Source organism: Gossypium hirsutum, chromosome A06 (genome assembly GCF_007990345.1).
Source record: "Gossypium hirsutum isolate 1008001.06 chromosome A06, Gossypium_hirsutum_v2.1, whole genome shotgun sequence".
NCBI classification, from domain to species: Eukaryota; Viridiplantae; Streptophyta; class Magnoliopsida; order Malvales; family Malvaceae; genus Gossypium; species Gossypium hirsutum.
In genome coordinates this window covers 16,975,299-16,994,486 of record NC_053429.1, presented here as the reverse complement: position 1 = coordinate 16,994,486, position 19,188 = coordinate 16,975,299, and the positions used below count along the sequence as shown (strand labels likewise).

General features: G+C 33.3%; 2 protein-coding genes across 7 annotated transcripts; one reads left to right on the top strand and one right to left on the bottom strand.

The window, feature by feature from the left end:
- Positions 1-10,181: 10,181 nt before the first annotated feature.
- LOC107962701 (E3 ubiquitin-protein ligase MBR2) lies at positions 10,182-11,977 on the bottom strand (the record flags this gene model as incomplete). The annotated part of the gene is made up of 5 exons (XM_016899178.2): positions 10,182-10,365; positions 10,456-10,620; positions 10,731-10,829; positions 10,895-10,945; positions 11,078-11,977. Coding segments are annotated over 5 exons (1,374 nt in total), but the record flags the coding sequence as incomplete, so codon positions are not given.
- A 1,325-nt stretch (positions 11,978-13,302) lies between these two features.
- Positions 13,303-18,130, top strand: LOC107962702 (mitochondrial-processing peptidase subunit alpha). Of its 6 annotated transcripts, none has more exons than XM_041115248.1 (6): positions 13,394-14,048; positions 16,211-16,324; positions 17,092-17,164; positions 17,258-17,328; positions 17,429-17,478; positions 17,682-18,130. In XM_041115248.1, exons 2-6 carry the CDS (start codon positions 16,310-16,312, stop codon positions 17,710-17,712), a joined length of 240 nt encoding a protein of 79 aa, XP_040971182.1. In that variant the 5' UTR covers positions 13,394-14,048; positions 16,211-16,309; the 3' UTR covers positions 17,713-18,130. The 6 variants fall into 6 exon arrangements, with proteins under 6 accessions (XP_016754669.1, XP_040971182.1, XP_040971181.1 ...); XM_041115247.1 differs by having other exon boundaries at positions 13,411-14,048; positions 17,134-17,164; positions 17,429-17,536; XM_016899182.2 differs by having other exon boundaries at positions 13,415-14,048; positions 17,429-17,536.
- The last annotated feature ends 1,058 nt before the right edge of the window (positions 18,131-19,188 follow it).

The window sequence follows — 19,188 nt, the reverse complement described above, 5'->3', positions numbered from 1 at the left end:
AAATCACACAAATAAAATATAACAAATTTTAAAATAAAATAAAATGAATAGAAAAATAGTAAAAGAAATAATATATTAAATAGTAATGTACGAATGAATTTTAAAATAAATATTATAAAGTAAATAATTTGAATGAAAGCTTGAACTGTATCAAAAATAAAAAAATAAGAATAGATAATATGTGTAACTCGTAGATGGGATTTCAAAATTAATAATATTAATTAAAATATACAAAGCAATACATATATACTTGGAAAAAACCTAATATAAATAATATATATAGTAGTAATAATAATACATGAATGTGTTTTAGATAGACAAGTATGCACATGAAAATAAAACAAATAAAAGAGTGTGAAATTAAAATACTTCTAAATAATATATTAAAACAACATGTTTAAAAAAATAAATAACTAAAACCGAATTAAGAGAAAAAAACAAAACCCAAGAGATAATTTATAAACATAATAAACCATTAAAATAGAATTTTGGGCCGAAATTAAATGTGCACAAATGTTCGAGGACTAAAACTGAAGTTGCCCCAAATCTCAAAATGCTGTTCTAAGGGGAGGGCCAAATTGAAATAGCGTGCAGATTACAGGGATAAATTAAAATAATTTAAAAAACTTAAACGTGGCATGATTGAATGCTAGCGCGAAGGAGGGGACCGATTGCGCAAATTACCCAATTAAAGGTAAAATGCGCATGGATCCAGGCAAAACGCGTATTGATTTCACCCAATGCTGTTTTGTTTTATTATTAATTGAAACCATATTTTGTTTCCCCTTTTTTAACATTAAAAAAAACTTTTTAGAAAATCCAAAAAAAATTAAAACATCACTCTTCATTCATTTTTTTTTTAAACATAGAGAAGGCTCTCAATCCCCCTCTCATCCTGTGATTCACACCCAAACTCCAGTAGATCACCACCGTCGGCTTCGTCATCAGTGACCAACATGCATGGCGGCCGGAGCTCCTTTTCCAGGCGAAGAAAAGTATCTCCTTCGTTTTATATATTTCCCAAAATATGTGTAGATATATATAGAAGATTCAAAAGTAAAATAAATAGAGCAAACAAAAGAAAGTAAAAACTTTAGAATAACTCCCTTGATCTGTTTGTATTTCTTGAAGTGCTCTCTATTGTATGTTGTACAACTGTTGTTTTTTAGATCTCCCATTTCTCAAAAAAAAAAAAACCTCTCCCTATACCAAATCATATATTGGCTTTTATAGCCAATATTTACAACCCATTTTACACGTTTTCAAGTACGTGCGTGAGTGCATCATTGATGTGACATGGTGGAGCAGCGCACGACGCGGAGGAAGCGCAAGACTTGCGGTGCCTGGAGATTGCCCTGGGTTGTGGCGGCTGATGGTGTTGGCTGCTAGGCTTTTGTTTTTGTTATTATTATTTTTTTTGGGCTGTTGGGGTTTGCTTGGGGTTTGGGTAATTGGGCTTGGTCTGTAATTTTGTTTTAAGTGTTTGATTTGGACTGTGATTTGGACTTAAAGGTAGGTATTTAAGCATTAATTGGCTTGTATTTGATTTTGGTTTTTGGTGGTTTAGGCTGGGCTGAAATTGGGCCCTACAATAATATTGACATATTATTGAAAATATTCAATATTAATATTTTAATAATAAATATTTATTACAATTATAAATATATTAATAATAAATGTTTTGTAGTATAAAGGTTAAAATATGTCATAAGTCTATGTACACTTCACAGATTTGTAATTTAGTCTTTGTATTTTTATTTTCAAGAATTTAGTCCCTTTACTTTTTAAATTTAAAAATCAAGTCCAATTGTTGACATCGTTAATTTTATTTGTCAATTTTGTTGATGTCACATTTTTAAATAAAAAATACTCACTTAGTAGTCATATAATTAAAAAATGACGTTATAATGAATTTGAATTTAACATAATATTTTTAATATATACAAAAACAATGTAAAATATAAAATTATAGATAAAAGTAAATTGAATTAAACAATGAAAAAAATAAGAAAATCTCAAATGTATGTTTGTTTAATTAAAAATAATTTTTATGAAATACTTTTAAGAAATCTACCAATCAATAGAAAATATTTTACACAGATTCATCCAAATACCAGAAAATATTAACTTTTCTAAAAAAATAAATTATTTTCCAAAAATCATTTTCAGTGAAACAGTAAAAAAAATTAATTAATGTGGAAATAAGTTTATAGAGTGGTGTTCAACCATTTCTTTTTTAATTTTTAGTTACTATTTAATAACTAATAATAACTTTATGTCCAAAACATAAGTGTTATACGGTAGAAATTTTTTTATAACTCAAATAAATTTACCATAAAATATGAATTAACATTAGTTACTAAAGTTGTAAATGAAATAAATTTCTTATTATTAAATAATTATATTCTTAATTATAATCAATTTATTATTTTTAATTTTTTAAGGGATTTAAATCTATACAGTGGTTGTATGGACTGGACAGGATTTTCTTTTTAAATTAAAGATATTTTGTTTTTTACTTTTCTTTTTGCTTTCGTTTATGGGCTGAAGCTGTTTTGCTTCTTTTTGGGCCTCCAATTTTTTTTTTTACTTTTATTTGTTAATAAAATTCCAGTCCAAGAATTATTTATAAAAAAAAAATCTAAATCTAGAAAAATGTTTTTTTAAGTTATTTAAGTAATATTGTAACCCCCAAAAATCTAATTTTTGATTTTTTAAATTTTGCTATTAATAAGTATTTGTTTTAGAGGTTAAGTATTTTGAGTGTGCTTTTAAGATTATTTTACCTCAAAAGGCCCATTTTTAAGTATATTTACGGAAATAGACTAATTTCAACATTATTTATCGGAAAGTGTCGGTTTTCGTAAAACGCGTCCGCGTAGGAGCATTTTAAAGGAAATTTCTAGCAAATCGCGCCCCTTGGGAGCGTATTTGCCATGTCAGCACAAAATGCGCTGACATAGACTCGCTTTACTGACGTGGCAAAAACGATCACCCAGAGGCGCGTTTTGCTCCGTGTTTTTGTCCTCAACCGCTTTTTTTATCGTTGGGGGGTCCAACGGTCAAAAAAATAAAAAAAATAAAACTCCCTCCTTTTATTTCATACAATATTTCTTAAAATTTTAGAAAAAAACTCTCAAATTTCTCATTAAAATTTTCAAAACTCTCTTTAATTAATTATTTACTTTATTTTTTTTTCTAAATTAGTGTTATTTTTTTTATAATTTCAAAAATATTTTATTGTGTTAGCAATGGTCTGGAAATTAATTCGTCTCGATTATAAACATATCTCCGTCGAACAAATAAAAATGGTAAGAGTTAATTTTAATTAATTTGTATTTTATAATTTTTTATAATAGTCTTTAGATCGGGTGTTACAATGTTATATTCGTAATATGTCTGGTCCTCCATCACTGTTAATAGAAAATTACTTGAGGGAAGTCGATTTTTGGCACTCGACCACTATAGGCCGAGGGTGCAAGTTGGACCCGAAACTCATCAGCGCGTTAATAAAGAGGTGGAGACCCGAGATGCATACATTCCATTTTCCATGTAGAAATTGTACTATCACTTTGGAGGACGTCCAGTTACAATTAGGATTGCCGGTGGATGGGTCCGCACTCACAAGGTCCGTTTAATCTGCTGATTGGGAAGCTATATGCTACGATCTTTTGGGTGCAATTCGAATTAATATTTACAGAGGTCGGATCGAGATGGGCTGGTTACGAGTCACATTCCCGGAGCCGGGGAATGATTCAGCTGAAGTAGAAAGAATACGATATGCTCGGACATACATCATTGAGATGATTGGAGGTTATTTAATGTCAGACTTGTCACGAAACCTCGTACATTTGAGGTGGTTGCTGAAACTCGTTGATTTTAGAGCAGCTAGTGAATTAAGTTGGGGGTCCGCCGTGTTGGTAACATTGTATCGGGAGATGTGCGGGGCGACGCCACCAAATAAAGCCAAAATTGGAGGTTGTCTATCACTACTACAATCATGGGCTCGGTTTGGCTTTCCATTTTTATATCATCGAGTGAACCACTCATATACATTCTCACTCATAACAAGATAAAATTTTTATTTGATTTTACAATTATTACATAGATTTAAAATAAAATTATATGCTAAAAATTTATTTAATTAGGTGGAACCATCCGGTGAGTTATGTTGGAATACCTACCGTTCTTGAAGATATACGGCTTCTATTAGGCCAACGGTCGGAAGCGCTAGTAAATATTAAATAAAATATATACACAAAATAGTCGCTTCATATTAAATATTTAGTATTTAGTATTATGTATATAACTAATATTTTTATCATGTTCATATAGTTTCAATAAACACCATATGAGGATCTGGTAATACGGGCAGTAATTCCAGAAGAATTCTTTTAAAATCTAAACATTTGGCATGTTAAGGTCCCATTGGTCAACTATGCTACTGTCGAGATGCACCAGATGGATAGAGTGTTACGGCAATTTAGATTCCGACAACCGATTCTCGAGGTACCTAAGGTGCTTGATAATGAGCACAAAATCGACTTATAGTAAATAAATACGAATTGGCCTGTATTTTTCTCAAAATATATCAAAATTTGGGAAAATCAGTATGATCTTATACCTGCTTGCGAACCGATCATCGTCCCAAAGTTAGCGTCTGCGCTAGATTACATACCATGGTTTAGGATCCTTGGCAAGTCATATTTGCTATCGAAAGAGCAAAAGTGTTGGCAAATCTGTGTCGAAAGGGAACGATGGGGGCCTTTAAATCTAAGGAGAAAGGATGATGGCTCGAGCCTATCAACAACGCCTACATAATCACTGCGCCCAATGCCTCAACTGACAACACTCACAGCACAACCCCTTCAGATTATGTCAGATGCGTATCCTAGCCCTTATATGTATCCTAACCCTTATATATTTCCTTTTCTCAGTCCTATGCCAGGTTGGAATGCATGGTTCAGTGCATTTCCTTTCTCGATGACTTCGACTCAACTGATGATATATAGGCCATTGTCGCCGGAGGGATCGTACAAGGCACCGTCGGGGAGCTCATCTCATTACCAATCTCCATCGCCTTATGGAATGCAAACACCTCCGTCGTGGGTGATGCAAACACCTCCATATTCTTTATTCTATCAAGGTGGGTCATTCTCCCAACACCCACAACCGGAGTAACCACAACACCCACCGGAGCAACCACCACCCCGCCCGGAAGTTGAACCAAGGAAAAATCCAGCGTGTAATCGTCAACCACCCCCATGTGACACTAATTCCAACAGGTATATACATTGAATTTTTTTAATATATTTGTACAAATTGTTTTTATATTGTTTCATTTAATAAAATAAAAGTTATTTTTTAATATTTTAATAGTAAATTATTTTTATATTTTTAATAAAATAGAAATTCTTTTGAATAAGTTGTGTGGATATCCGAAATAGTTGATAATTGCTGTTATGAAACTATGTTGCATATACCATCCACACAACTTTTGTTGGTTCGTTCTTTCCCAGATATCCATATTATTACATATTCTATTCGAGCAATGTCGACCTTTTGGTTTGCGATGTAATTCTCTATCCGGTAACAACTTAAACGGAGCAAGCGATACAAACAACCACTTATGTTCATCTAGGATCGGTGAGAATACGTGTCTCCACACATTGTACATGTATTCTATTTTGTACACGTTATTAACATATCTCATGGGATCTAAACGGGTATTCTGGCAATCTGCAATTGCATGAGCGCATGGATAATGAAGTGCATCAAATGTCCCACAGTCGCAAGTCTTATTTATCAGGTGTACACGATATTGCCTGCCGGTAATACATTGGCTCAGTCTGTCAAACTTTGTCACATGAAACAATAGGTTGTCGCGATCGTGAGACACTGTGTGCATGGTGTTGGCCCGCGTATTTTTTCAGAAACATCTTCTAAAAATTATTTTTTCAGGAACTACTGTAGAAAAAGAGCGTCCACGTGAGAGCTTTTTTCAGTAATTTTGCTGACAGTGCATCCTGTTTGAAGCGTTTTTGACACTATTTATTCAAAAACGTCTTTTCAAAATTATTTTTCAGCGTAAAAATAGTTAATTTCGTTAAAAAATTAAACACAATATTATTTTAAAAACCCTAATTTGATTAAATTTAACCTTAAATCCTAATTTAATTAATTTATTTAAAACCCATAAACCCTAATTTATTAATTTATTTAAAACATATAAACCCTAATTTAATTAATTTTTAAAAAAGAACAATAAATCCTAATTTATTTTTAAAAATTCTTAAAATCTTAAACCCTAAATTATTAAACTTTAAACCTTAAACCCTAAATTTAAATTATTTTAGCAAAACCCTAGCCCTAAAAATCCTAAACCAAGAAACCCTTGGGACTAAACATGCAAAAAGCCCTAACATAGAAAAAATACGAAGCAAATTGCGCCCTTGGGGGAACGTTTCTGCCACGTCAGCAAAGTACGTCCACGTCAGCGCGTTTTGTGCTGACATGGCAAAAACGCTCTCCCAGGGGTGCGATTTGTTGGAAGTTTGCCCTTAAAACGCTCTTACGTGGACGCATTTTGCCAAAACTGGCCCTTTCCAGTAAATAATGTTGAAATTAGCCCATTTCCGTAAATATACTTAGAAATGGGCCTTTTTAGTTAAATTAATCTGTGTTCGAGGTCATGGGTTTAAGTTATATTTTTTGAGAAAATTCAATTATTTTTGTTCCTAGGACTATCTCTGTTTGTTGGGTTTAAATATTATTGTCGTTCAATTTGTAATAGAATGAGTCTACTAGTTTAGTGAAAAGATTTTAGCTTACTCTATAGTCTTGTATTTGAATCCTTGTATGAGTAAATTGATAATATTTTTTCTATTTCCGTTTGAGTTGACCATGTAGTGGTTATATTTTAATCTAATTCTAGCTTTGGAGAATTTGATAGAAAATCAAAATGTTGGGCGCAGCTTAGATATTATTTTTTTTTATCTTATTTTATTTTGAATTAAAAAAATTTTCTTAAAAAAAAAAACTACTAGCCCACTTTGCACATTCTTTCTTTTCCCCTATTCTGCTCATGTTATTCTTATTTTCTTTTCACGTGGATTATAGCAAGAAAGGTCTTCAATCTTTTTTCCTTTTCTTTCTTGATTTTGTGTTCCCAATTTCTTTGTGTTCTTGATTGGTGGTTTTTGGGCTACTTAATTGCGATGGTGGTTGTTGTTTGATTTGTTGGTAACTTGATTTTCGCGTAAGCATGATTAATATTTGTTTATTCTGTAACTAAAGTTTTCTCTTCTGTTATTTGTTATTTTGATAAGTTGGGGGGTTTTTGGTGCTGTATTTCTATTATTAATCTTCTAGGTTATTTAAGTAAAGTCACGGAACGATTAATCCACCAGAGGATTTAGGCTTGAGAAGGTGTTGTTTAAATCCAAGGGTAAGGATTTTTGGTCAATTTGGAACTATGGTGGCTGTGGGGTTAATTGTTTTGTGAGTTGGGTTGATAATTTAGGAAAACTGAGGAGTATATCCTCTTAAATCGACTTGCTTTTGTTGGCTAATTCACTGAGTCTTTGATGCTTTTAGGTAATGGAATACTCAATTTTTGGTATTGCATCAAAATTATTCAGGTGTGTAACAAAAACCCAAGAAAATAACGAACAATGAAAGTCGAAAAAGGGGGGACTGTGGCGTCGACACATGATTGTGTGCCAAGTCGTGTGCTAGACTGTATGAGACACACAGTCTGGGCCAAATGTGCTGTTTGGGTCGCAACGATGTATGGGGCACACGAGTATGTGTGAGATCGTGTGCTAGACCGTGTGGGCCACATGGGCTGGCCATGTAAGCTATGTGAGCCCAAGTTCTAAAATTTTCCTTTAGGGTCGTAAACGTCGTTTGGATCGAACGTGGACCTTCTGTAGGGTCTGTATGTTATAATCTAGGCTATAAAATGTGCTTCCTGTTAATCTGTTATCATAAAACTTGATATAAGTACGTGTAAAGTATGTGTAATTAATATGTAGTGTGATATGATATGTATGATCTATGATACGGTTTGTTTGATTTGTTACTCATCAAACATGTTTTGTATATGTTATATGAGCATGTATGATATATAAATTTTGGCATTCGTTATTTCTATATGTGCATTAGGTTGGGATCTGTGTTATGGAGGAAGTGTAGGTAGTATAATTACCTGCCAATTCTGGTGGCACAGCCACAATGATATACGTACATGGCGATTAATAGCCTATTGATCTGACAACTAAGTTACAAATATTCTGAAAAGTGTCATATTGACACTAAGCGATATGTAGGGCTGGATAGGTACTTATTACCCTATATGGTGTGATGGAATGGTCGGAGATGGTGCGTAGCGGATGGGGGTAGGAATACAATTTTGCATATGATCTGTTTTGATTTTAATTCTGTATCTGGATATGATATATTTATAAATATATTTGACTTTTGAAAGTATGTTTGAAAATTATATTTGATATATTTGCTTATATAGGTTACACACTGAGCTTGTAAGCTCACTCTCGGTTTTTTTTATTCTTAGGTAATCCTTAATCTTAGGCAGATCGATGCGACAGTAGCTCGATTATTCAACTTTTAACTATTTTTGCTATTTTAATTTGATTTATAATGATTTGGGTTTGATGGACTATTCTAGAGGCTTTTGGGACTATTTTGAAGTTTGGGTTTTGTTTTCTATTTTTATTCATTTTAACGGTTTTGGTTAAAATTAGAAATGCAAAATGTTGGATTTTTCAATATCAAACCGCATTTTTCAAAATTGGACTCAACTAAGATTTTCCACTGCAACGCGAGTATTATACAAGTAAATAATCGATAAATTTATCAAAATAATTAAGAAATGTATTTTCTCCAAACAAACTCGAATTTTTCGCAACAAGAAATAGAAATGTTTTACAAACCAAACGAATCCTGCATTTTTAAATAATTTGCAGTAACATCTCCAAATCTGGTTATAATGTCTAAGCCGAGTTTGAGTTGTTACAAAAATGATTTTATATGTATATATAAAAAAAAATTATAAAGTCACAACTAGAAAAATTAAATTATAAAATAAAATTTTGAAAAATTAAAATGTCTAAAAAAATTATATTAAATAATGCACAATACTAATACATATCTATTAAAAATAAGTAGAAGAAAAGGTAAATCAAATAAATTTCAATAGCTCATACATTTTGTACATTTGTGGAAGTTGTTTTCTCATTTGTTAAAACAATTGAATTAACTTCCCTTGTCAATATTGTAAAAATTTTAGAATGTGTGAGACAAAATAAGAAAATTTAAGAGAAAAGTGATAAATATTAAAATATTTTTTAGAAAAAGTTTATTAAAAAATTCTGGAATCTTTTTTTTCAATTTTTTTTATCAATGTAGCTCGGTCACTAACTCACTATATATAATATTTATAAATAAATATTTTTAAAGCTTAAAAGTAGATAAAATCTAAATTTAAATTTGAATCATCCAAACATTAAATTTGAATTAATTCAAAATTTTGAAATTTATAACTTTTAAAGATTTTGGAAATATAAATTTATAAATAATGAATTTCAAATCTAAAATTTTGAAATCTAAATCTAGTTGTAAATTCCAATTTCCAAAGTTACCTTAACAGCACGTTTGGTTCGCTGTATTAGATTAGAGGTGTATTGGATTAGAGGTGTAATGGAATAGAGGTGTAATGGAAAAGCTGTGTAATAGCAAATCAACTGTTTGGTTGAATGTAATGGAATAGAGGCGTAATAGTAATCCTGTGTTTGGTTGAGTGTAATAGAGGTGTAATAGCATAATGAAAAAACTAAAATGACTAGAATACCCTTAGCAGAAATTTGTTTTGGTAAATGATTATTGTTATTGTTATTTAAATTTTAATAAGATTATTATTATCAATAATAAATAATTTAATCATATTTAAACATAATTATTATTAAATATATTTTAATTAAAATATATAATTTAATAAAATTCTTAATAATTAGCATAAATTTGTTTTGGTAAATTATTATTGTTATTGTTATTTAAATTTTAATAAGATTAATATCAATAATAAATAATTTAATCATATTTGTACAAAAGAAGAGCCATCAATTTGTGGCTCTTCTTTTGTACAAAAGAAGAAGAGCCTCTTTGCCTTCTTTCTTTGGCTGTTGCTCAATCATGAGGTGAATGAAGAAGATTGTGTGGCTTCTCTGCTGATGCTTTGCAGATAGGGCACCAGTTCTTCACCCGCAGCCACTGCTGTACGCATGCCACGTGATACCTATGCTCGCACTGCAACCTCCCTACTTCATCTCCATTCACGTACTCTTCCTGCAAATGTGCAAAATCATCCCATTCCATACATAGATGAGTAGAAGAAATGAAAAAGCATGATAGTGGAAAGTAATAAAGGAAAAGTACCTGACATATGCTGCATTTTACATCATCCTTTTCACCCTCATAGCTCACATTTGCAAACTCCGAAGATGCCGTGTCATAGATGCTTTTTTTGAGGCATTTCGACAATGCTTCTTCCGATAGCCCAATGCTCACATTACCCATCCTCTCTTCTAGAGCTAGTAATTCCTGTCATGATAGCAGCATAAAGCTTACGGTGTGGTTCAACTTTAACAAGCATGTAACCCGGAAAATAAAACATATATACTTAGCACTGACATAGCAAAACAAAAACAAACCTCATATGACATATTATCTATATCCAGTCTCATGTCTCTATGCTGGTCATAAAAGTCTAGGCCATTAAGGAACAAGCTGGTCTCTAGAACAAGTAATTGCTGCAACACAGGAACAGAAATCAGCAAAAGAACCAGGCAAAGCACGATGGTTCGAGACTAGGTACCTCATATGTCAACTCTTCATCTTGTTCGATCCTCTGAAGTGCTAATAATACCTGCATAAACATGGAACAGATGATTTGAGACATATTAATGGGTAAAAGCTAATTGCAACAAAGAAACAATGAAAAATGAGAAAGTTCTAAATCTGAGCTAGGACTGCAGGCTGAGATATACTGTTAATATACCTCTGCAATACCATCCATATTGTAGTGCCGGAAGCTATCTTGGTTCACTAAGGTGCGGTTAACGCCAACTTCTGAAGGACTAGACTGCATGATACTGTGCAAACCCTCACTTATACTACCTGCTTGACTATAAGGACTAACAAGAGTGGAGACAGTTTCTGTGGAAACAGGAGCATTCAAATCGTTAGGTATATCAGATTGAGGAACTAGCGACATGACTACGGAGGACTGGTTCAAACTTAAACTATTTCCATTTGTTTGGTTAGGAGGTCTGCCTCTAACATAACTACTGTTTGACCTCCGAGTCCTAACTGAAGAAGCGACAGTGCTGTCCCTGTTAGGAGGCCAATTCCTGGCTCGTCTTGAATCAGAAATAGAAACACCATGGCCAGAACTGTTGTTTCGCCCCTCCAAAGATGACCCACTCAACTTATTCCCCCTGGCTGAGGAACTAGCCTCTTCATCAGAGTTCCTCTTTTTTACCATGTCTTTCTTTTTGCTAAGGCTTGAATCTGAGGACGAACAACCCGTCAGGACAACATGAGAAATAGAGCTACATCTTAGATTTCTCAAACCATACTTGCTTGTGTTGGAACGAGATGCCTGGGAAGTACTTTGAGATGCCAAAGTAACAGATGGACTGGCCAGAGTCTCCTGGTTGCCCAACCCAGCTCTCTGAATAAATTTTCTCCTTGGTCTCGCGTTTGACACTACACTAGAGCTTCCCACTTCCATCACTGTAACATCCCTAGAATCAGCATCCTCAGCTTCATGATGCAGACCTCTTTGAATCTTTCCTGGTGGAGGAATGAGCTCAGACACTTCTGGCTCGTCCTGAATGCTACTAGTTTCAGATGAATCTGTTTCCAGATGAGATGGAAGCTTTTTCTGAGGACAGAATAATCAACGGAAGCAGTGGGAAATGGGAGGAGAAAATGATTAGGACGGAAGAGGAGAGGGTCGGGTAGGGAGGGAGGGTAAAACAGAGAGATGGGGAGGGAGGCCGGAAGTAATAGCTAATACAGCGATTTGGGAAGGGATTGGAAAACACGGGAATTTGGGGATTAGGGGCGTAACCGATTACGCGCGTAATACCTATTACAGCAAACCAAACGCCGAAATAGGGGCGTAATGTAATATGCACGTAATCGGGGCGTAATGGATTGGGTAATACGGCGAACCAAACACAGTGTAAGAGTTCTAAAATTATCATTAAATACCAACTTTTAACAAATCCATTAATTTAATGAAATAATTGTAAATGTTATAATTATATATGATTCAATGTTTTCTAAAGTAGACTGATGATCAAACTGGTTCAAGCTATTAGTTTATCAATTTAATTTGTTCGATTAAAAAATTAATAAAAAATATTGTTTTTTTAAAAAAAATTGTAGTTCAATGGTCGGTTCATTTGGTTCGTACCAATTTTCCCTCTAACCAATTTAAAAATTTTTTTCAAATCAATCCATTAATTGAATTCCGATCTAACCAATCTGATCGGATCCAAACAACTCTAAAATAATTACTCAATTACATTATTTTTAAAATTCAAATTTCCAAATTCAAAGGTTCCAAATTGCCATGTCAATAAGCAACCTTTGCTTGATCGAAATCCAAAAAAGAAGAAGAAAAAAAAAGGGTAAATCATATCAACAGTCACTCAACTTCGGGGTAGCTGACAAAACAATCAATCTAGTTTCAATTCAGTCACTCAACTTTCAAAAACTAGCAAAACAGTCACTAACATTACCGAAAAGTGACAAATTGGTCACCTACTAATAGTTTCCGTTACAGACCTAATGGGATAGGTGACGTGGCCAGTTTGGATATCCACAGTGGAAACCCATTAAATTTAAGAAGAAAATGAAAAAAGAAACCTAATAACAGAAGAAGAGACTGTAAAATCCCTCTCAAAGTCTCCAACGGACCCAATACAACCGATCCCACAAATAAACTAGCAGCACCGACAACAAATGCTCTGACCACCACCACTTGCACCGCCAACACTTGTATAACTAAATATATACTTCACTAATTTTTCGAAGGCTAAACTTTGTCCCACAAATAAACTTCTTCCTAAAATACTAAATCACAAAAAAAAAAAGCCATCTTTACCTATTTTTGGTCCATAAAAATACATAAATAACCAAAACAAAAAAACAAATATTGAAGGACAATAAGAAGAATAAAGCAGGAGAAAGAGAGAAAGATACAAGTTTTTAGTATTTTTCCAGTTTCTAAATTTTAAATTTGGTTTCAATTTCTTTTTACTGTCTTTTTCTTTCAATTCAAAGTGATAAGACAGAGAAAGCAAATAAGGTGAAAAAGAAAAACACTCAACACACAGAAAAAAGAAATTTTCTATTGTTTTTTTTTTTTTTAGATTTGAGTTTTTTTTTTCATCGATTTCACATGAAACGTCAACATGGCAAGTTAACTTGCCACCAAAATGTGTTAATGGACCACCTCGCTTTCTATTAGGTCTGTAATCGCTTTCTATTAGGTCCGTAATGGTAGTGACTGTTTTATAAATTTTTTAAAAGTTAAAAGTGATTGAATTAAAACATGAATGAGTGTTAGTCATCTACGAATTCTGTTGGTGTAATTTAACCCCCTAAAAAAAATCTAAACCGTTTTTGAAACTTTCAAGGTTTCTTCCAAACAGCCTCCTTCGGCTTCCAGGAGCATTCCCGAAGTTTCCGATAGACAATTTTAATAATTCATCTAAAGACAGTTTCATTGTGTACTAAAATTTTACTTGCAATCAGGGTATTCACCATTAATAACACTGATTAATTCTCTCACCTTCCATACGTCGTTTTACCAGACTCCTCAATACCGAAACAGTCGAACGCTCAAAACCAGTCTCACCAAACCAAATGACGCTTGAAACGCTTCCGTACGGCCCCTCAGTGACCACCCGATCATATTGTACCGAACCGCGGCTTCTCGCCTCCGAGCTCTCAAGGTTAGTTCAGTGATTCAGCAAACCCCTGATTCGCTATTGCTGACGATTCAATTTGGTCTCCTATCTGGATTCTGGAATATTATTAAGCTGCTTCAATTTGATTCTTCTTTAATTATTATCCTTCATTCTGCGATTGCTTTCGATTTCAGTCAAAACATCTGTTCTTTCATTCACTTACTATGCATAGCTTTTACTCTCATTTCTTATTTGAAAAATGTACTTATCTTTTCTTGGTTAAGAATTGAAGTTCTTCAAAGCTTATGAACCTCTGCTTCGTTTAGTTCAAGATTATACGCTTCTCATGAATGTTTTGGTGGCCAGAATAATAGAATTCCAGTTTGAAAACAAATTTATATATTGCAGAAGACTGTTAGCTTTATTAACTTCTTTTTCTTTATAATTCAAATTTATTAATTCTAAAGAAGCCACCGCTAGTGGAAAACCCTGTTAGAGGTACGAACTGCGAAAAAAAATTACACGTCCTGAAATGTAAATTTCTGTAAGGATTAAGAAACAAAAAGAGAGTTGTGAGCTAGATTCACCCCCCCCTAATCCTGATTCATATAAAGCACTTAATTAATTCACTTACTAATAATATCTAAATGTCGCTATGTTTGTCATGAAGCAACCTATGCCAGGCGTGGATTGTTTAGCTTTGCCACATTCCCTATTTTTGGTCTTCCTACAAAAGAAGTTTGATATAAGCAGTCTTTTGGTCTAAGCTTCAAGGATCACAGCTTGTGGTGTATTTCCTTTTAGATCTTTTCTCTTCTGTTGGAATTCCTAGGATCAATCCTTGACCTGTCTATACATTGGAGAGATTTGCTATGCTTTTTGCTTGAACTGCTTAAAGAAAGAGTGGGAAAACTTCTAAGATATAATTTTATCCAATTAATTGCTTAGTAAGCTGCTAATAATAGGTGAAAAAAATATAGCAAACAGTTTAACCTGTGTGGCAAAAGACGTTTGTAAAAATGTGTTTGTCTATAGCCTAACTTATACCTAAACCAAATGGTTTGGCCATTTCTTGGCAGCTTCCTCTAGCTCTAGCTACAGTTATGAGGGTGGTGGCCTGCCAAATATCTTTGCTTTTCTTTATGCTATTTTCCTCTTCTGTTTGTTTCATTTATAATCATTTTATTTGTTCAGGAACAATTTCTTTTTAAAACTCCAAGAAGTTAAGAAATATCAGTTTCAATAGGGATGTTACTTGAAGTTAGTCATTGTAATAGGGTATTGATGTTAAGCTGTTTTATTTGCATTTTTAAAATTGATTCTTCAGTTGTGATTCACCTCGTAAACTTTTTCATCTATTGATGATGTGACTGCTTGGGAATGTGCTATGTTGTGAATGATAATGCTAGTATAGCGTCTCACATACCATAGAGTACTTTCAAAGTTTGCAAGTTCAAGTGTCGTTGCTGCAACAGCTTCTCTAGGTGGCTTCTTAAGTTGACTTTCTGGAAGTCAGTCCAAGTCCATACCTTCACTAGATTTTACCCTACCAGGTGTTGCCTTACCTCGTTTATTACACGATCATGTTGAACCTGGTACAACTAAGATTACAACTCTGCCAAATGACTTTAAAATATGCCAGGCAGAATCCTGCAGCATCTATAGGATTATATCTTGACTGTGGTTCAATCTAAAAGTCACCAGCCTCATTTGGGGTCTCACAGCTTCTTGAGCATATGGCCTTCAAGAGCACAACTAGTTGCGGTCATTTGTGTATTGTGAAGGAAGTAGAGGCAATTGGTGGTAATGTGATTGTTGCAGTTTCTTAGGAGCAGTTTGGATATACCTTTGATGCATTAAGGACATATGTTCCTGATTGACTGTGTAAGAAACCCTGTTTTCTTGGATTGAGAGGTCAATGAACAGGTAAGTCTTAATCTTCCTGTTTTTGTGCTAAGTAGTTTTGTGCAATTTCAGATTAAATGTCTGAATTTCGAGAGAGGAGAAAAAAAACCAAAATAGGGAGGTTGCTGCCAGGAATGGCTGCTGCCTTGAGAAATAAAGAGGAAAGGAAAAGAGAAAGAAAAGAGAAGAAAAACAACGATAAATGAGGAGATAATTCTGTATTTTTGTGTATCTCTTTATTTACAAACTTCTTTTGCAATTATACACTTAGTGTCTTTACTATTTTATTTAATTTGATCCAGTCAGCATGAAAGTGTATTGGTTATATTAAGAGCAAATCTTGGATGAGTATCCAAAAGTTCAGTCATTATCAGCATTTACAATCATAGTGGCATATTGGAATGCAAGCTACCACTGTAAGTCTGCTCTTAAACTTTCATAACTGATTCTTATGAATTTCTCTATTTCTATCTCTATCTTGTCCAGCCCCCTTATGTTTTTATGTAGCAGGAACTCAAGTTGATATCTTAACTTTTATTGTTTTTCTCTTTGAATTGTTGGGAAGGGATATTTTTCCTATCTATTGGTCTTTTAGGTTCTTTCCTTTCTTTTTGTCTTTGTTTTCTGTTTCCTTTGGCACTGTAGATGTGGTCAAAATTATAGGTCAGTTATGTATTGTGGTCAGGTTTGATGGTGTTATGGGACAGCAGGATTTTGGAGTTCATATTTCCTTTGGTAGATTTGAATTATGAAATTTCTTGCACAGTAAAAGGTCAAGATTCATGACATCCGTGGGAGATTCATGTTGGCATCTTCCATGTAAAATGATGTTGTCTTGTAATAGTCATACTGGCATAGCTGAATTATGTTGTAGTTCTTCCTGTGCCTAAATTTTTAATGAATTGCAAACTTCTTCTTAGATGGCAATTGGCATCTCCAAATCATTGCTAGCTGATTTTCATGCAAGTCATCTCTTCTGTTGCTAATGCTAGTAATATGCATGGTTAAATGGCCTGCATTTGAAAAGTTTTTTAGCTGAAGTTTTTCCTGCATATTTGTTACCTTCCTGTTACTCTTTTTTTTTTCCTTGATCCTTAATTATTCCAAATTTCCAATTATTATGTAGTCATCTTCTGATAATTTCCGTATAATAGTACTACTCTTGATATGTTTTTTGACTCAGTGTTCTCATTTTGTACCAACTGCCATTAATGTTGCTATCAAGGAGCTTTTTTCTGTTGCAACACCTGGACAAGGTTGGCTGCTCTTTATTTTTGCAATTATTTTCTTTGCAGCAACATTCACTCAATGGCTTGTTATTGAAATGCTCTTCATGATGTTCTTTGCAGTTGACTGGAAATATCTAGATCGTGATAAACAATCAATCAAGTCTGCCATCTTGATGAATTTAGAATCCGGAGTATTATATTTTCTTTCTCTTTTTTATTGTAGACACCTTCGATTATGATTCATGCTCAATGGCCAAAAATTGCCGTTTACTTATGAGATGTTTTCTGCAGATGGTTGCTTCAGAAGACATCTCTAAGCAAGTCTCGACATATGGTGAGAGGTATGGCTGTTTACAAGGTTCTTATCTTTCCTTTATTGCAAGGGCTATGACACTGCTAGTAAGTTGCTTCTCATAGACTTCAATATCTTTCCTTTGTTGGTGTGTTGGTAGTTCTCAGTTTATGTTAACTCGAAACACTGGGTTCAGTTCTTTTATTGGAACACATTTTAGATTAACTTGTTGGTTTTGTTCACATTTTGCAGCCATCGATGTCCCAAGCTACTATTCAGTTAGCTCTAAGTTCAAGTGAAAATCAAAATTGCTTTCCTGTGTTAAACTCGACAAGCATTTTTTCCTCAAGTTTGAAAATAGGGAGTTTAGGTGCTTTCATTGTTAACAAAAAATTGCTTATCCCCCTACCCAGGCAAGGAACATATTATAGTGACATTGCTTCTGAAGACTGAAAACAATGGGGGACTCCCATGTTTTCTGCTGAATTTCATGACCTCGGTCATGGTTGGGGATAAAAGTCCATGTTCTTTTACACTTATGGTTTGCCTATTACCCACAACTTCTACCAATGATCCTTAGATAACATACATTTTGACTGGAATTTTTTTGGTCAAATTCTGCTAGTAGTATCCTGTACTATGTGTAACTTGTGAATTTAGTCATTTTAATTTGGTCAATTTTAGTCCCTATACTTTTAGAATTAGTTGTTTTAGTTATTGTATTTATTAAAATTTAAAATTTTAAGTCTTAACCCAAATAGTTTAGTTTTGTACTATTCATAAATCCCTAGATTTATTATCAATAGATGGGACAAAAACTCTGTTTTGCATAAGTTTGTGATTAATGTAGTTCATACACTGGCTTAATCCTTTCTAATTCCCAAAAATGAAATAAGAAAGGTGAGGAAGTTGTGAAGAAAGAAGGGTGGAAAGCACCATAAACATGAAATTGGATTGGAACAAAATAAAAGCAATTAGGGCCGAAATTAGATGAACCTAACATCTTAAAAACCCGACTCCACTGGCGGAATCTTCCTTATGGAACGGAGAATTCTTTTTTTATTTATTTATTGGCGACAAATGATACTAACACACTTGTGGCAGTATTCCATTCTTGTGAAAACAAACGAGGTTGGTAAGCAGCAGCTAATATCCTTTCTTTAATTTTCAAACTTGTTTGTTTACAAGTTTTTTCCTTGGAAGGTATTTCTTTTCCTTTTTTTTCTTTTTTCATTCTTCACTCACTTAAAGTGCTATTGTCTGTTGTAAAATAGCTTGACTCGTTTGTCATGAATGCGTATAATCTAGAAATATCTTCCTTTTAGCATTCTCAATGTTTTGTAATCGATATACATTTATGTATTCGAACTCACATTTTCAAATGCAAAAAAAATTTAGTTTTGTTGCCATAGGTTTCTATAGATTCAAATCTACTTGAATATATAAAGGCGCATGAGAAAAATAACAAAAAAAAAATTTTACTTATGCAAAATAAAATAGCAAAAGAAAGGTTTAATGTTGTTTGAACAATGGACTTCTCCTTTTCTAGTTACTACCGAAGAGAAAAGAAAAGGAAGTTGGGACTCTAATCAATCTAAAGAGAGTCACTTTAGAAATGTCTGAATTATAAAAGATGGATTCTCAACAATATTTGGCCTCTTTTATATGTATTATTAATGTCAAAAAGAAAATTTGAAAGTGGGACATAGGCATATAGGAATGTCAACCTAATTTAATTAATAAAGTTGCACTGTTTTTC

Excerpts from the sequence above, each read along its gene's own strand:
- LOC107962702 (XM_016899180.2), top strand. Across the intron at positions 17,165-17,257 it reads TGTTGCAACACCTGGACAAG|TTGACTGGAAATATCTAGAT; the intron begins GTTGGCTGCTCT and ends TGTTCTTTGCAG. Across the intron at positions 17,329-17,428 it reads TGATGAATTTAGAATCCGGA|ATGGTTGCTTCAGAAGACAT; the intron begins GTATTATATTTT and ends TGTTTTCTGCAG.